This window comes from Sphaerodactylus townsendi, linkage group LG15, assembly GCF_021028975.2.
Source record: "Sphaerodactylus townsendi isolate TG3544 linkage group LG15, MPM_Stown_v2.3, whole genome shotgun sequence".
In the NCBI taxonomy this organism is placed as follows: Eukaryota; Metazoa; Chordata; class Lepidosauria; order Squamata; family Sphaerodactylidae; genus Sphaerodactylus; species Sphaerodactylus townsendi.
In genome coordinates this window covers 24,941,149-24,955,012 of record NC_059439.1, presented here as the reverse complement: position 1 = coordinate 24,955,012, position 13,864 = coordinate 24,941,149, and the positions used below count along the sequence as shown (strand labels likewise).

Below are 13,864 nucleotides of genomic sequence, written 5' to 3'. Positions count from 1 at the left end.
CTGTCAGATTTCCACAAATCTACATGCTAGTAAAAGTACAAGAGCAGGGTCAGGAAAAAACTAACACACCAGAAATAAAACGACAGTAAGAGAACACATCCAAATATATTGAAATCTAATTTCCTCTGGTATTCTCCCATGATAAACTTTTGTAATCAGTGAACTTGCGACAGTCAGCCAGCAAAGTTATAATTCACCTTCAGATATACATATTTTTGGTCTCCTTCTGGAAGCCTACAGGAATACCTGGAGAACATTTCAATTGTTTATTCATGAGTATGTGTGTGGGTGGAATTCAACTGGTAGAAAAGATGGAGGAGGTCTGATTGGAAATGTTGTTTTTATTTTTTGAAGAACAAATACATCCATGGAAGATAGGGTAAAGGGATAGGAGAGGATGGTTCTCTCAAATGGAAGGTATTTTAAATATTGTATGATCCATGACTCCACAATACAACCAAATATCGATGTTCGCACAATGAGAACCTTGCAAGAATGCCCACAAAAGGTACCAGCCACTCAAAGATTTATGAGCCTGCTGTCTGATATACTTATGTTAAAAGCATCTCTGACAGGTTGTGCACAGGTGATTCTCATTCGTTGCAGGCAGGCAAGGCAAGTAGCTTATTTGCAAGCCTGGGTGAATAATATTTGCTCTTCCATATGAGACTTTTTGGACAATTCTTACCACCAACTGCATCCACTGCATTGCTATTTTATATGCAATACAGCATTCCTCTACTCCAGGGGTAGGGAACCTGCGGCTCTCCAGATGTTCAGGAACTACAATTCCCATCAGCCCCTACCAGCATGATCAATTGGCCATGCTGACAGAGGCTGATGGGAATTGTAGAGCCTTTGAATCTGAAAGCTGTAGGGACTCTACCCCCTGCTCTACTCTAATCCTCAAATTGCAGAGGTCACATTACTGGAAATGGCATCATAGCCAACACAATCCCAGACAGGATGAAGCTTGTTGTGTTTCAGCACTGCTGTATAAAAGAGACAAAAAGATATGTCTATTTGCATGTCTTTCTTTTTGAGAGACTAGTAGAAGATCTCCGCACAGTTGTCTTTAAAAACCTCTTTGAAGGCTCAATGATCCTATTCATTAATTTCACAATGGAAGACATGACTTTGAGTCATGGGTGACTCAGCAAAGCCCAGGCTGACCTCTGGCAATTTTTTTTCCCAAAATCCATTAAATAAGGGAATCCACAGAATTAAGGGAACTGAAAATGTCTCATGAGTCTTGCTCAGCATTTCCTGGCAGAAGAAAAAAAAACTGAAGAAGAGAAATCCAAAACAATCAACGATGCCAAAAGCAGAAGAAACCACAGCCTAGGGACAGCATATATTTGATTACCTAAGATGCTGAGAGTGTTCCCAGCAAGAGGGATCGGGAGATGAGGCGAGCTTAGATTTATACCCTCCTTTTCTCTGCCTTTCAAGGAGACTCAAAAAGGCTTATAATCACCTTTCCTTCCTCTCCCCACAACAGACACTGTGTGAGGTAGGTCGGATGAGAGTTCAAAGAGAACTGAGACTAGCCCACGGTCACCCAGCAGGCTTCATGTGGAGGAGTGGGGGAGCAAACCTGGTTCACCAAATTAGGGTTCGCCCCTCATGTGGAGGAGTGGGGAATCAAACCTGGTTCTCCAGATTAGAGTCCGCTGATCTTAACCAGTACACCGCGCTGGAAAAGCCAAGATGACGCTAACTCCCAAAAATTCAGACAGGCCTGAAAATGCCACCACCGTGCCAAAATACCATGTCAGAAAGACATACAACTGTTTACACAGTCCTGTTCAAGAACCTTCCCAGTCTTCCACCTTGAATCTCTGCTTGACATAACATTTCCCTTTATCTCTGGAGGCCAGAGACTGTAAACCACAACTTTTCCAAACCCCAAGCCACGACATCACATTCTTCAGTCCTCTCCTCAAACAACTGCACCCTTCATCGGTAGCAACATTCAAATTCACCTCACATCTCCAGTCATTCAGTTTCCATTCTTTCCGAAACATTACAATAAAGGCAACCAACCTTCAGCCCCATTTGTGTGGAGATTGACGCTAGCCTTCTCCAGTTCGTAGCCTCCAGCGGCTTCCAGTGCGGCCAGGGGCGGTGGGTGGCTCTGGAAAAGTCACTGACGCCCTCGCTGCGACTTGTTTCGGGGACACTCTCACGGGAGCTGAAACGGACACGGGAACTAGAGCGGGAGCTGAGGTCAGGGCTGGTGTCAGACAGCCCCGGGATATCATCTATTTTGGTGGGGGTAACCATGAACCGGACAGAAGCCATCTTGACAGTTGGAACGGAAGGGAAAAAAAGAATTGCTTTCTTGATAGTATTACCCAGGAGTTGCCTGGTGTGCTAAAAAATCAGACGCCCACCATTTATGAGAACACAGAAGCCAAGAGTGTTACCAAAGGCTCTCTTAAGAGAAAGATTCATATCTAGCATTGATTCATAAACTGATCCGGTGCAACACGGGTTCTACATATCTAGGCGTATTTTCCACAAACGTGATCAAAGAACATGACCCCCCATGATTTTGCAACTAGTATTTCACAGACGACTGGTTCAAATATTACTATTTATGAGGCAAACACGTCACAGTTGTATGTTCCGCGAGGTAGCCTATCCACCCAAACAAAAGACAGTTGTCATCTTTAACTGCCAAAGGGCCGTACTGCAATTTCTTGGCATTATTGTACACCAGTAAGAAGTCGTCTCACAGCTCATGGCAAAAGCTTCAGTTTATTAAGAAAATATTTTTTGGCACAGCAAAATGCATAGAGGTAATTTCTTTCCACGTTGGAAAATCTCAGTGCAAAAATGTTCAAAGAGCTGGAAAAGGCAGGAGGGTCTCAGATGATGATCCACTTGCTTGCAGTATACCATGCAAGGAAAGCGCATACTTTTTGCTGGAAAGTTCACTTATGATTCTGGTGCAGAAAGAATGAAGAAAGAGGCTTCAGAGTCCGAAACAAGAACAAAAGACTTTCACGATGTTCCAGTGCAAGGATTTAAAAATGGTGCAGTAACTCCTTAAGAAGTTGTCAGCGTAAAAGAATTTTCTCCACAGATTCCTGGTGGTTTTTCAAAGGCTCTAGTGTGAGGAGATAACCATTTGATGGACAAGAGAATGACCAAACCCTCTGGCAGGGCAAAAGAATGCACATTCCCTATAGGGTCCTGGAAAAGTAAGAATGAATATATGTAACTTGGCCATTTTACATAAAAAAGCAGAGGTACGTCATTTTTACACTGAGGACCCCAATATGCAATAAAAACCCCATATCAGGGTGCACATCTGTTATTCCACAAAGCATTCAGGGCAGTTGAATGCCTAGTACCTGCTAAGGCAGTGTAAAAATGTAAGCAAAAAATACTATGGATTACCATGTAACAAGGGAATATCATTTTGGTGATGCCATCAGGAGCGCAATGGTGTGCATGTCTTGGGGAGGGGGGGGGCAGAGAAACGTGAGCACACAGCAGGCATGTCACATTTCCCCAGCATGGAGAACTGGTGTAGAGACAAGCCAGACAGGGTGGCGAAGATGTGGTAGACCACGGGCAGAGAGACCATGTACCAAAGCTTATGCACACAAGACCCACAAAACCTTGGACACATGAAGCTTGGCTACCAACGGGCAGAAGCTGTGTCAATGGAGTGCAAGACCACTCCTCTGGCTTGTGCCAAGGGGCACTTTCCTCAGCCTAGCAAGGTTTGCCCTAGAAGACCACCCCTCTGGCTTGTGCCAAGGGGCACTTTCCTCAGCCTAGCAAGGTTTGATCTAGAAGACCACCCCTCCGGCTTGTGCCAAGGGGCACTTTCCTCAGCCTAGCAAGGTTTCCCCTAGACGACCACCCCTCTGGCTTGTACCACTTTCCTCAGCCTAGCAAGGTTTGCCCTAGAAGACAACCCCCCCTGGTTTGTGCCAAATGACATTCACCCTGGACTAACAAGGTTTGTCCTAGGAGACCACCCCTCTGGCTTGTGCCAAGGGGACTTTCCCCAGACTTGCAAGGTCTGTCCTGGAAGACCAGCCCCCCTCCCCGAATGGACGACTGTGAGAAAAAAACACAAGAACCCCTTTAATAAAACGAAATAGAAGACAGGAGCCGCAGAGAGAAGCGCAGGTGCGTGCACGTCGCTGCCCAGTGAAGGGGAAAGGGGCGCCACTGCGCCTGCGCGGCGTTCTCTCCTCGCTCTCCTCCCCCCTGCCCCCCCCCCCCAAGAAAGTAACGGGCGGCAGTTGAGCGACCGTTAATCTGTTTACCTCGAGGCGCGCGCCGCGGCGTTCGGTCGGGTCTCGCGCCTCCCCTTAAATCGCCTGAGGCGCACGCGCGCGACGAGCCGCCGCTGCTACTGCTGCTGTCCGCGCGCGGCTGCCTCAGAAGCCGGTTTCCATGTGGGAGGGGCGGAGGGGGAAAAAGAGCAGCGCTCGCCTGAGTTGTCCACATCCTCCCACCCCCCCCCTCCTTGTTTTTGGCACATGCGCAGAAGTCGTGACCATCTACCGGCTACTGTTGCCGGGCTTGCTGCTTCTCCAAAAAAAGCCGCTCCAAGGAGGAGGGGGGGGGGGGTGGGGACCGAGGAGCGCCAGGGCGGCGCGCAAAGGCTGCCGGGAGCTGTAGTTTTTCTGTCACGGAGGGTCCCGTTTGAGTGAATAAAATATATATACGAACAAAACAGACGAGTCTGAAACTGAGGAAATGGTATAAACGTGAGAAGAAAGCTGCGACCAAGCTGATGTGACTGATTTGCTTGACCTGAATTGGAAAATACTGTTTTTAAAAAAATATGGCTTTTTCACACATTAGAAACACAACTATATCAATATAATTATAACACACACAAGGCCGGTCAAAAATTAGCTATATTCCTCCATCACTGCTGGCCTTTTCTAATGAGCTCAGGGCAGCTTAGCAATTTTGCTAGAAATTACCCAATTCCATCCCCTTCCCCCTCCCCCCCCCAAAAAAAAACCCCTGACTAAACAGTTTTAGGTTTTATTTAATTTCATTGCATCCACTCAGGGTCATAGCAATACACATTTTTTATTTCATTAGATTAAATATTTCTTCATTAGATTAATAATATTTCTTTTTTTATTTCATTAGATTTAATAAGCCACCCTTCTCCTTTCGGCCTGGGGCGGCTCACATTTCACACGGCAATACGAAACAATTAAAGCGTTTCAGCAGATTATAGGGCAACATAAAACCATTAAACCATCTCAACAGTGTGCAGCTATTAACTGTATCGAGATGGTGATAAAACAAGTCTTAAGAATGATTGCAGCTGGAACGGGTGTCGAGCCAAACACGCTTGGCTCCAAAACCACCATCCGCGTTTCAAAATTAATATCGATAGCATTTCTGACAATGGTCCAATTGCTTTAGGAGCTTTTTGGTGTCTTGGCGGCAGTTCTGCAAAATAGGATGCCACTCATTGCAGAGGAGAAACTGAGAGAAGTTGGCTGCATGCGGGCTCCCTTTCCTCCCTAAATCCCACCTTCCTCCATAATCATCCCCCCAAACATACAGGAAGCCCCAGTCGGGAACACCAAACTCCCCTAACTTCTGCAAGGGTACAGAGCAGAGGGCAATAAAACATCTTAACAGCTGGGCACGCTCATACATGACTGGCAGCCCTCCAAATATTCTGCACCCAGGCGGTTCGAGGCTTTGAAAGATAAGCACCTGCCCGGCTCTATGAAACGTGTCCTGAAACGAACTGGCAGCCAGCGTTTGTGCACTTATGACGGGAGAACAGCGCTCTGCACATTTAATCTAACACGGCACATGCTGGGTTTCTGGAACAAGCACATTTTATAGCCAATATTGCAAAGGATAAACTGCAGGGATTCTATTATCAGTGCTTTTCTAAGTACGAGGACCCCAGAATGGGTTGCGGGTTGGGAACCGTTGCTGCACTGTTACCAGAACGTGAAACTTGATAGCTTGAACTAGGCACTGATCCGTTGTTTTTATTAAATTTAGATCATTTTTTTCATGATTGTGTCCTGGATGTACAATTTAGTTTCACGAGTCATATGGCTGAAACAAAGACGATCAGCCATTCAATGCAAAGCCAAATATTATCTCGTTGCAAAAAACCAACATTGCTTTTATCCTCCATCATAAAGGATAGTTCTTATTTTATCCCTTGCTAGGCTAAAAGCTCCTTAGGGCTGCTTTTTTGCTATTGGGGAGAGGGGAAAAGGGGGCTAATGGTATTGGGGAGAGGGGGAAAGAGGGGGAAAGGAAGGCTTTAGACCTTTCTCTGTAAAGTGAAAATAGCAGAGAAAAAGTCATCTCCTGTCCAAAAAACCCTGTTAACTCATACTGGGCAAAACAGAGATACACAGCATGGGATGGGTAATAAGACCTGCCATAGCCAAAAAACATCAGGCAAGGAAAAGGCTAAAACTTTCCCCTCTCTCCCAACACAGTTCTCCTTCCTGATAAAAAAAGTTCTGGAAGCTGCATCTGCAAAGGACAAAAAAGCTGTTCACAATAAACACAGAGGAACGAGCAAGGTGTAGCTGAGCCCCAAGCGTCGTTCTCACTCTGGTGCTGCCATTTGATGCTAATCGGTGTGTTTACTTATCTCATGAAAGGATAGTGACTGCCTGAACAACGGAAACACACAGCAATTCATGAAGAGAAGGATTCAGGTTGGCCAGAGGAAAAAACACTGCTAAAGGAAAGACCGTCTCCTTCAGACTTTACAAATATTGTAAAATAAACAAATAAAATCCACAAGATGTAGCAACAGAGAACCTTCACACTGTCATCCAAACCTCGTCTTTCCCATGGCTCAGGGGCACACTTTGTTTGATTGTCATTCCTTGTTGTTTCCTGTCTAAAATGGAAGCCTGCTCAATAGCTGCTACTTAAACATAAAGAACATAAGAACAAGCCAGCTGGATCAGACCAAGAGTCCATCTTGTCCAGCTCTCTGCTACTCACAGTGAAAAGCCCACCAGGTGCCTTTGGGAGCTCACATGCAGGATGTGAAAGCAATGGCCTTCTGCGGCTGTTGCTCCCGAGCACCTGGACTGTTAAGGCATTTGCAATCTCAGATCAAAGAGGATCAAGATTGGTAGCCATAAATTGACTTCTCCTCCATAAATCTGTCCAAGCCCCTTTTAAAGCTATCCAGGTTACTGGTCATCACCACCTCCTGAGGCAGCATATTCCAAACACCAATCACACGTTGCGTGAAGAAGTGTTTCCTTTTATTAGTCCTAATTCTTCCCCCCAGCATCTTTAATGTATGCCCCCTGGTTCTAGTATTGTGAGAAAGAGAGAAAAAATTCTCTCTGTCAACATTTTCTACCCCATGCTTAATTTTATAGACTTCAATCATATCCCCTATACTTTGAGATCCGCTCTTTCAAACCAGCCGCAGAAGCTCTCCCTCCTGTGCCAAATGCTTCAGCCAAACCGGCCACCCAGGATTCCTTGCTCTAACAACTCCGCTACCATTTTTTCACGTTAATGAAATAAAACAATGGTGCATAAAACAATGGAGCATTCTCTTTATTTGGGGTCAGAAATTACACGGCCAATTTCAAACAGAAGCATGGGAAGGCGTTCAGACCCTCTTGCCCAAACCCCCGCATTTCCTTGTTTCACCAAACAAAACAGCACGTTGTGACGAAAACAGATTTAAACACACCGGAGGCATCCCTAGTCCAACAGAGAAGCAGACCACGTAAGGGAGATGCAGCTCTTATTCTTTCACCATGCACGGCTCCAAGGTGACCCTGGAAAAAGCTGATCCCATCTTGATGGGCCGCATCAGTGTCAGCTGACGACAAAAGGAACACGGTTTATACCACCGGTCGAGGCTGCTGGGTCATCAAGACACCAAAGCGTTTCTTGATGGTGATCCTGTGGCGAGAGTACTTGTCGTCTGGGGAGAAACGGGCAGGATGGGCTGAGCACGTCGGCTGGCCAGAGGGGTCTATCTTCTGGAAGGCATGGAAAGAAAGGCAGGACAATTTGTGAGCACCCCTGACTATACATTTCACAGCGACAACTACTATCACTCAGTTTCTGCCTGGGAATTAAGAGGGAGGGAAGAAGCCCTCCTCTGTCCAAATAATCAAAGTAGCTCGTTTGGTAGGTATGCGAGACAGGGCCTTTTTGGTGCAGGCCCAGAACTGTGAAACAAGCACCACAGAAAGGTAATAGTAGACTTGTATATTTCTCCACCCCAGAACAAAGCATTCCAGCCTTTCTTTGTTGTAGAATGCTCTACCTGGGTCCTAGTGCCTACCCAGCACTGATCCCACATCTGTTTGCTTCTCATGTTTTCCTGACGTTCACAGCTGGCATCTTCAGAGGTGTGTCACGGAGAGATCAGCTCGAGAGAAGATGCCAGCCACAGATGCGGGTAAAACATTATGACCACACCACCTGGAAAACCCTCAAGTCAGTTTAGAGCACAGGTGTCAAACTCGCGGCCCTCCAGATGTTATAGACTACAGCTCCCATCATCCCCTGCCAGCATGATGCTGGCAGGGCATGATGGGAACTGTAGTCCATAACATCTGGAGGGCCACGAGTTTGACACCTATAATTTAGAGGATCATCTTGTAGAAGAGAGGTGCCCCCTTCCATATTTGAGAACACCAAAATTAGCACATATCATCTATTGTATTGTTAGCGCATTAAACGGTTCTTCAAAAAATACTTAGCACATTTTGAATCTGTGAATGCTTCGGGGAAGAGCTTTAAGTTCAAAACAGATTGCGACTATAGGTGGGAGGGAACCAAACCCCAGCATCCTTTTTCTAACAACTGGGGCCCTGCTGTTCCCTTCTTAGAGGAATTTCTGAGTATTGGGGCAGCCATCTGTTGCTGTTGTTCTGAAATGTTTTATGATTGAACGCTGTGTTTTAATGTACACCATTACTTTTTGTATGGTGTCTGTTATTTATTACTTGTTGTGAACCGCCCTGAGCCCTTCGGGGGAGGGCGGTATATAAGTCTAATAATAAATAAGTAAGTAAGTAAATAAATAAATAAATAAATAAAACCTTCCTCATCCTTCTTTTCCACCATGTGTCTCTGGCACACGTCTCCCACGTAGCCACGAGGACTAGAAACGCATCTTAAACTCATTTAAGCAAAAAAATAAATGGCTGGGAGTGATCAAGGGGGCATACAAAGATCCCATGGAGTGCCAAATACCCACAACTATTCTTTTGAACCTGGGGAAAAGCAGAGGCAAATCAGCATCCGGGATTTGGGGGATACAACGGGTCACCATGCAGCTGTAAGATATGGGGTAAGTTTCCCACCTTGAGCGTGTAGACCCTGTCTCCCTGTTCATTGAGATAGAACTGCAGGAACATCGTAGAGGTTTATTCTGACGGATTCCTCGGCGGAAAACCTCGATCAGTTTCTTGGGCCAAAAGCGCACCAACTTCCAGGAGATTCACGTGAGCATGAAGCCCAGCGCTTCCGGGGAAACGTAGTCGCCGAGCCCTCCAATGAGTGAGCTCGACTGCAATGCGCTCTGGGAAATGTAGTCCGCCCTTTGCAGAGCTCTCCGGGACGTTCCACGCCCAATGCCTTATGGGAATTATAGTCTTTCCCTGCCCGCAATTCTGCAGAGCTGTTGTGTTGGGGAGACAGGCTGCAGGCATGGGCCAATATTTTTTTTCTCGTCCATCTGCTTCCATGCATGTCTCACCATTATCTTTGCAATGAGCTGGCAGTCCTCTGAAAAAAGCAGCATATAATATTTCTAGATCACAGGTGTCGCGGCCCACTCCAGATGTTATGGACTACAATTCCCATCATCCCCTGCCAATTGGCCATGATGGCAGGGGCTGTTGGGAACCAGCCAGTCCACTAACATCTGGAATGCCAAAGGTTCGCCACCATTGGTATTATCAGACTACAGTTCCCATCATCTCCTGCGAGCATGATGCTGGCAGGCGATGATCGGAACTGAAGTCCACTATCCGGAACGCGACGAGTTTGACACCGGTTCTATGTAGATGAATTGATTTAGGTTGCCAGAGGATTTCAACAACAGAGTCGTGGCCAGGTTTTATAATTTCTGTGTCCCACTGGGATAGGATAAAAGGATAGGCTGGAATGAGCATTAAGCAAATAACAGGACCGCAAAAAAACAGCAATTAAAGACACTCCATCCAGAACAATATTTTGGAAACCAGGACTCAGAACTGGTGCACATTTATTAACCCTTTGCGCCATGGAGAGAAGAACATTTTAAGGTGGCAAGCCTCTGAAGATGCCAGCCATAGATGCGAGTGAAATGTTAGGAGGAAAAACTACCAGACCGTGGCCACACAGCCTGGAAAACCCACAACAGCTGTTAAATAAATCATGCCCAAATCTTGACCATTTTTGGCTGGGGTGAAAAAATAAAATACGGTTTCAAAACATCTGCATCAAATTGAAAGGGGGGAGGGGCGGCAAAATATCAAATAACCTGTCCCGTGCATCAAATTTCTAGAGATTCAAGTGCCTGAGATTTTTCCTCATGTCTCCACGCAAGCGCGGGATATATTGTAAAGCAAGCAAACGCGCACAACGCCGGGGTCCGACTTCTCTCATGATGTAGGCCTCGGAGGTAAATTCTTAGGAGACACCTCATAAAGAATTCTCGTTACTTAGACAAGATGGCATTTCCCAGAGTTCCATGCTGGAAGCCATGACAGTTAAACAGCTCCAAAGTTAGCCTTCGTTTTCAAACTTGGCGCTGGTTGACCATAGGGGTGATTACACTGCTCCTTCATCAACTGCTTGATGTCAGAGCAGACTCCCATATGTCAAGTGCACCTCACAAACCACCATTTTGTTGGGGGCTAAATTTACCCATGGGCACATCTGACCATTATTTTCATTTGGGGGGGAAGTGGACCAGAAGAGGTATGTATCCAGTGGTGGGATCCAAAAATTTTAGTAACAGGTTCCCATGGTGGTGGGATTCAAACTGTGGCGTGGCGCCAATGGGGCTGGGCGGGGCACGACGGGGCGTGACCGGGCATTCTGGGGGTGGGGCATTCCTGGGCGGGGCTGTGGCAAGGATGCAGCCACTGCGCCGGTCCTTGGGCGGGAAACAAATGCACGCAGGCGCAGGCTGCCACGCACGCCGGTGCACCTCCTGTTAGACTGCTTCAAGTTCTGCGCGCTACTGCTGAGAGGAGGGGCGTAACTAAGGAAAAAACCACGTGGCAAAATCCCCAATTAGTCACCCCCTCTCGGCACACACAAATAATTAGTAACCTACTCTCGGGAACCTGTGAGAACCTGCTGGATCCCACCTCTGTATGTATCTCCAGGTGTTTTGATGCTAGCAAACCCCTTGTGCTCCATGAGTGTTCAAACAGCTAGCTAAGTTGGGTGTTAAGATCGCCAAATGTTCAGAAAAATACGACTTGGGTCACTTCCAGCTTCAGAAATTCCCGGAGATCTGTGGTGGTGCATGGGGTCTGAGGAGAGGAGGGGTCTCCGTGAGCAATAATTTGCTAGAGTCCACCTTTCAAAGCTGCCATTTCTTCCGGAAGAAGTGATCTCTAACCTGGAGATCACAATGAATTGATTTAGGTTGCCAGAGGATTTCAACAACAGAGTCATGGCCACAAGATCTCCAGGCCCCACCAGGAGATTGGCACGCCCAGTGCTTGATAATCACCAGATGATGGTTTTTGACTGCATGGAGATGAGCGATACCGTTTGCTAATTTCTGCAGCTGCTTGTTACAGATCCAGGAGCTGCGATCGGTTTGGCAAATTAGCAACTCCAGTTGATGGCAATACACACAAATGAATGGAGTGTCTCTCATCATTCCTGGGGCTAGAGCAAGAGCAGCCCTCTAAGCCTGGCACCCGTTGTGGGGATATTCAGGAAACAACATGGAGGCGGAAGTGAAGATTTTATTGTAGGATGGGTGACCAGTCACTGCTTATCAGAACCGAGGAGAGATCTACATTCTGGAACTGTTTTCATACAACCTTCCCACCTACCGTCCAACTAACAATGCAGGTTCTTCTTGGAAACCAAACGACAACACTGTGACTGGACTTTCCGTCGGTTTCGGCAAAGGCCCTTGAAGCGAGCAGCGGGACTTCACGCAGGCGCCGAGAGGACTACTGGTTTTGCTAGACACCTGAGCTGGGACCCTTTAGGACCATGGCTTCCCAAGGCCAAATCCCAGGCACCGGCCTTCCTTCCTGCCCTCCTACGGCTCCCTCCCTGCTCCTGCCTGCTTTCCCGGGGGCTGCCCTTTTAGTCACCTCGGGAGACGCCCCGGGAAGCAAGCTGATCATCAAACTGAAAAGGGAAGGGCCCATGGCAGGAGGTGGCGAGGAAATGCCCCGTACTCAGACGTTCTTCCTCGCTGGGATGCCCCTGGGGTGGGCCGCCCCACGCCCAGACGGGCCTTCGGGACCGGGGGTCCGAACCGTGCTGGTGACCAAAGCGTTGGAGGACCTGGGGGGTAGGAAGGCAAGAGTGCCAGAGTCCGGCCCACCAGCCCGAGCACCCCCGCCCAGTGACGGCTCCTTTGCCTGCACTTCCAAAGGGGTGTACGAGAATTACCGGCGTTGGCAACGCTATAAGGCCTTGGCTCGGCGACATTTCCCAGCCACCCCTGATGCGGAGGCTCTCGCCTGTTTCTTCATGTGAGGATCACGGTGGTAAAGAACATAGCTTGGGAGACGGGGGTGGAATTAATAAGAGACACGGGGGGCAAGGCAGGAGTAACGGTGAAGTCGGCTTCTCAGCCTCCAAGCCAGGCTTGGATACCTTCTGGATTTACACCAGACGACGGAGATCAGTACTCCAGGTGTAAATGGATGCTTTGGAGCATCAGCTTGATGGAAATTATACCCAACTGAGTTCTCTCCTCTCCCCAAAACCCACCCTTCCACAGGCGCCCCCCCTCCCCCAAAGTCCAGGTCTTTCCAAACCCAGTTAGCAACCTGCGTACATAAGAACATAAGAACTAGCCTGCTGGATCAGACCAGAGTCCATCTAGTCCAGCACTCTGCTACTCGCAGTGACCCACTAGGTGCCTTTGGGAGCTCACGTGCAGGATGTGAAAGCAACGGCCTTCTGCTGCTGCTGCTCCCGAGCACCTGGTCTGCTAAGGCATTTGCAATCTGAGATCAATCAAGATTGGTAGCCATAGATCGACTTCTCCTCCATAAATCTGTCCAAGCCCTTTTTAAAGCTATCCAGGTTAGTGGCCATCACCACCTCCTGTGGCAGCATTTTCCAAACACCAATCACACGTTGCGTGAAGAAGTGTTTCCTTTTATTAGTCCTAATTCTTCCCCCCAGCATTTTCAATGAATGCCCCCTGGTTCGAGTATTGTGAGAAAGAGAGAAAAATTTCTCTCTGTCAACATTTTCTACCCCATGCGTAGAATTCAAGTATCAGCTGAGAGAAACTCGGCGTTGGTCTTTGAGAAGTGGAAGGGAAGGAGTTAGCGGCAAGGGACTGTACACAGAATATGAACTGGTGAGAGATCTCGTCTTCCTCTGTGTGAAGCCACAAGCTTCAGATCAGATGGAGCTGCCTTGTACTGACTCAGACTATTGGTCAGTGGCGTAGCTTGGGGGGGTACACGTAGGGATTGGGGGGAGAACGATCCCCACTCACCAGCATTCAATTGCGCCTCTGTCCCGAACGGAGCAGGGGCGCAGCTGTAGGAGGGGGGCAGTGCCTAAGGTGAGCCCCATGTGTCGTTTTCAGTAGCTATGCCCCTGTCTATACTGTCTATTCAGACTAGCAGCGGGTGCAGGTGTAACCTCTAACTGTGGGTTCTGCAGCCTTCTGCTGCTTTTAGTCTCC

At 47.7% G+C, this 13,864-nt stretch overlaps 2 protein-coding genes across 2 annotated transcripts in view; both read right to left on the bottom strand.

Moving 5' to 3' along the window:
• Positions 1-4,484, bottom strand: part of LOC125444264 (solute carrier family 12 member 6-like) — an 87,992-nt gene extending 83,508 nt beyond the window's left edge. Inside the window, 2 exon segments of the mRNA XM_048516691.1 lie at positions 2,047-3,201; positions 4,293-4,484. Coding sequence (XP_048372648.1) covers positions 2,047-2,304 — 258 coding nt within the window. The 5' untranslated portion in view covers positions 2,305-3,201; positions 4,293-4,484.
• A 3,058-nt stretch (positions 4,485-7,542) lies between these two features.
• Positions 7,543-9,497, bottom strand: LOC125444947 (H/ACA ribonucleoprotein complex subunit 3). Its single transcript, XM_048517720.1, has 2 exons — positions 9,333-9,497; positions 7,543-7,997 (listed from the first exon to the last, which is right to left on the bottom strand). Exons 1-2 carry the CDS (start codon positions 9,384-9,386, stop codon positions 7,857-7,859), a joined length of 195 nt encoding a protein of 64 aa, XP_048373677.1. The 5' UTR covers positions 9,387-9,497; the 3' UTR covers positions 7,543-7,856.
• Between the last annotated feature and the right edge of the window lie 4,367 nt (positions 9,498-13,864).

Bases quoted from the DNA above. Each gene is read 5' to 3' on its own strand.
- LOC125444947 (XM_048517720.1), bottom strand. From the start codon at position 9,386: ATGTTCCTGCAGTTCTATCTCAATGAACAGGGAGACAGGGTCTACACG. The intron at 7,998-9,332 runs GTGGGAAACTTA...CATGCCTTCCAG, and splicing joins ACAGGGTCTACACGCTCAAG to AAGATAGACCCCTCTGGCCA.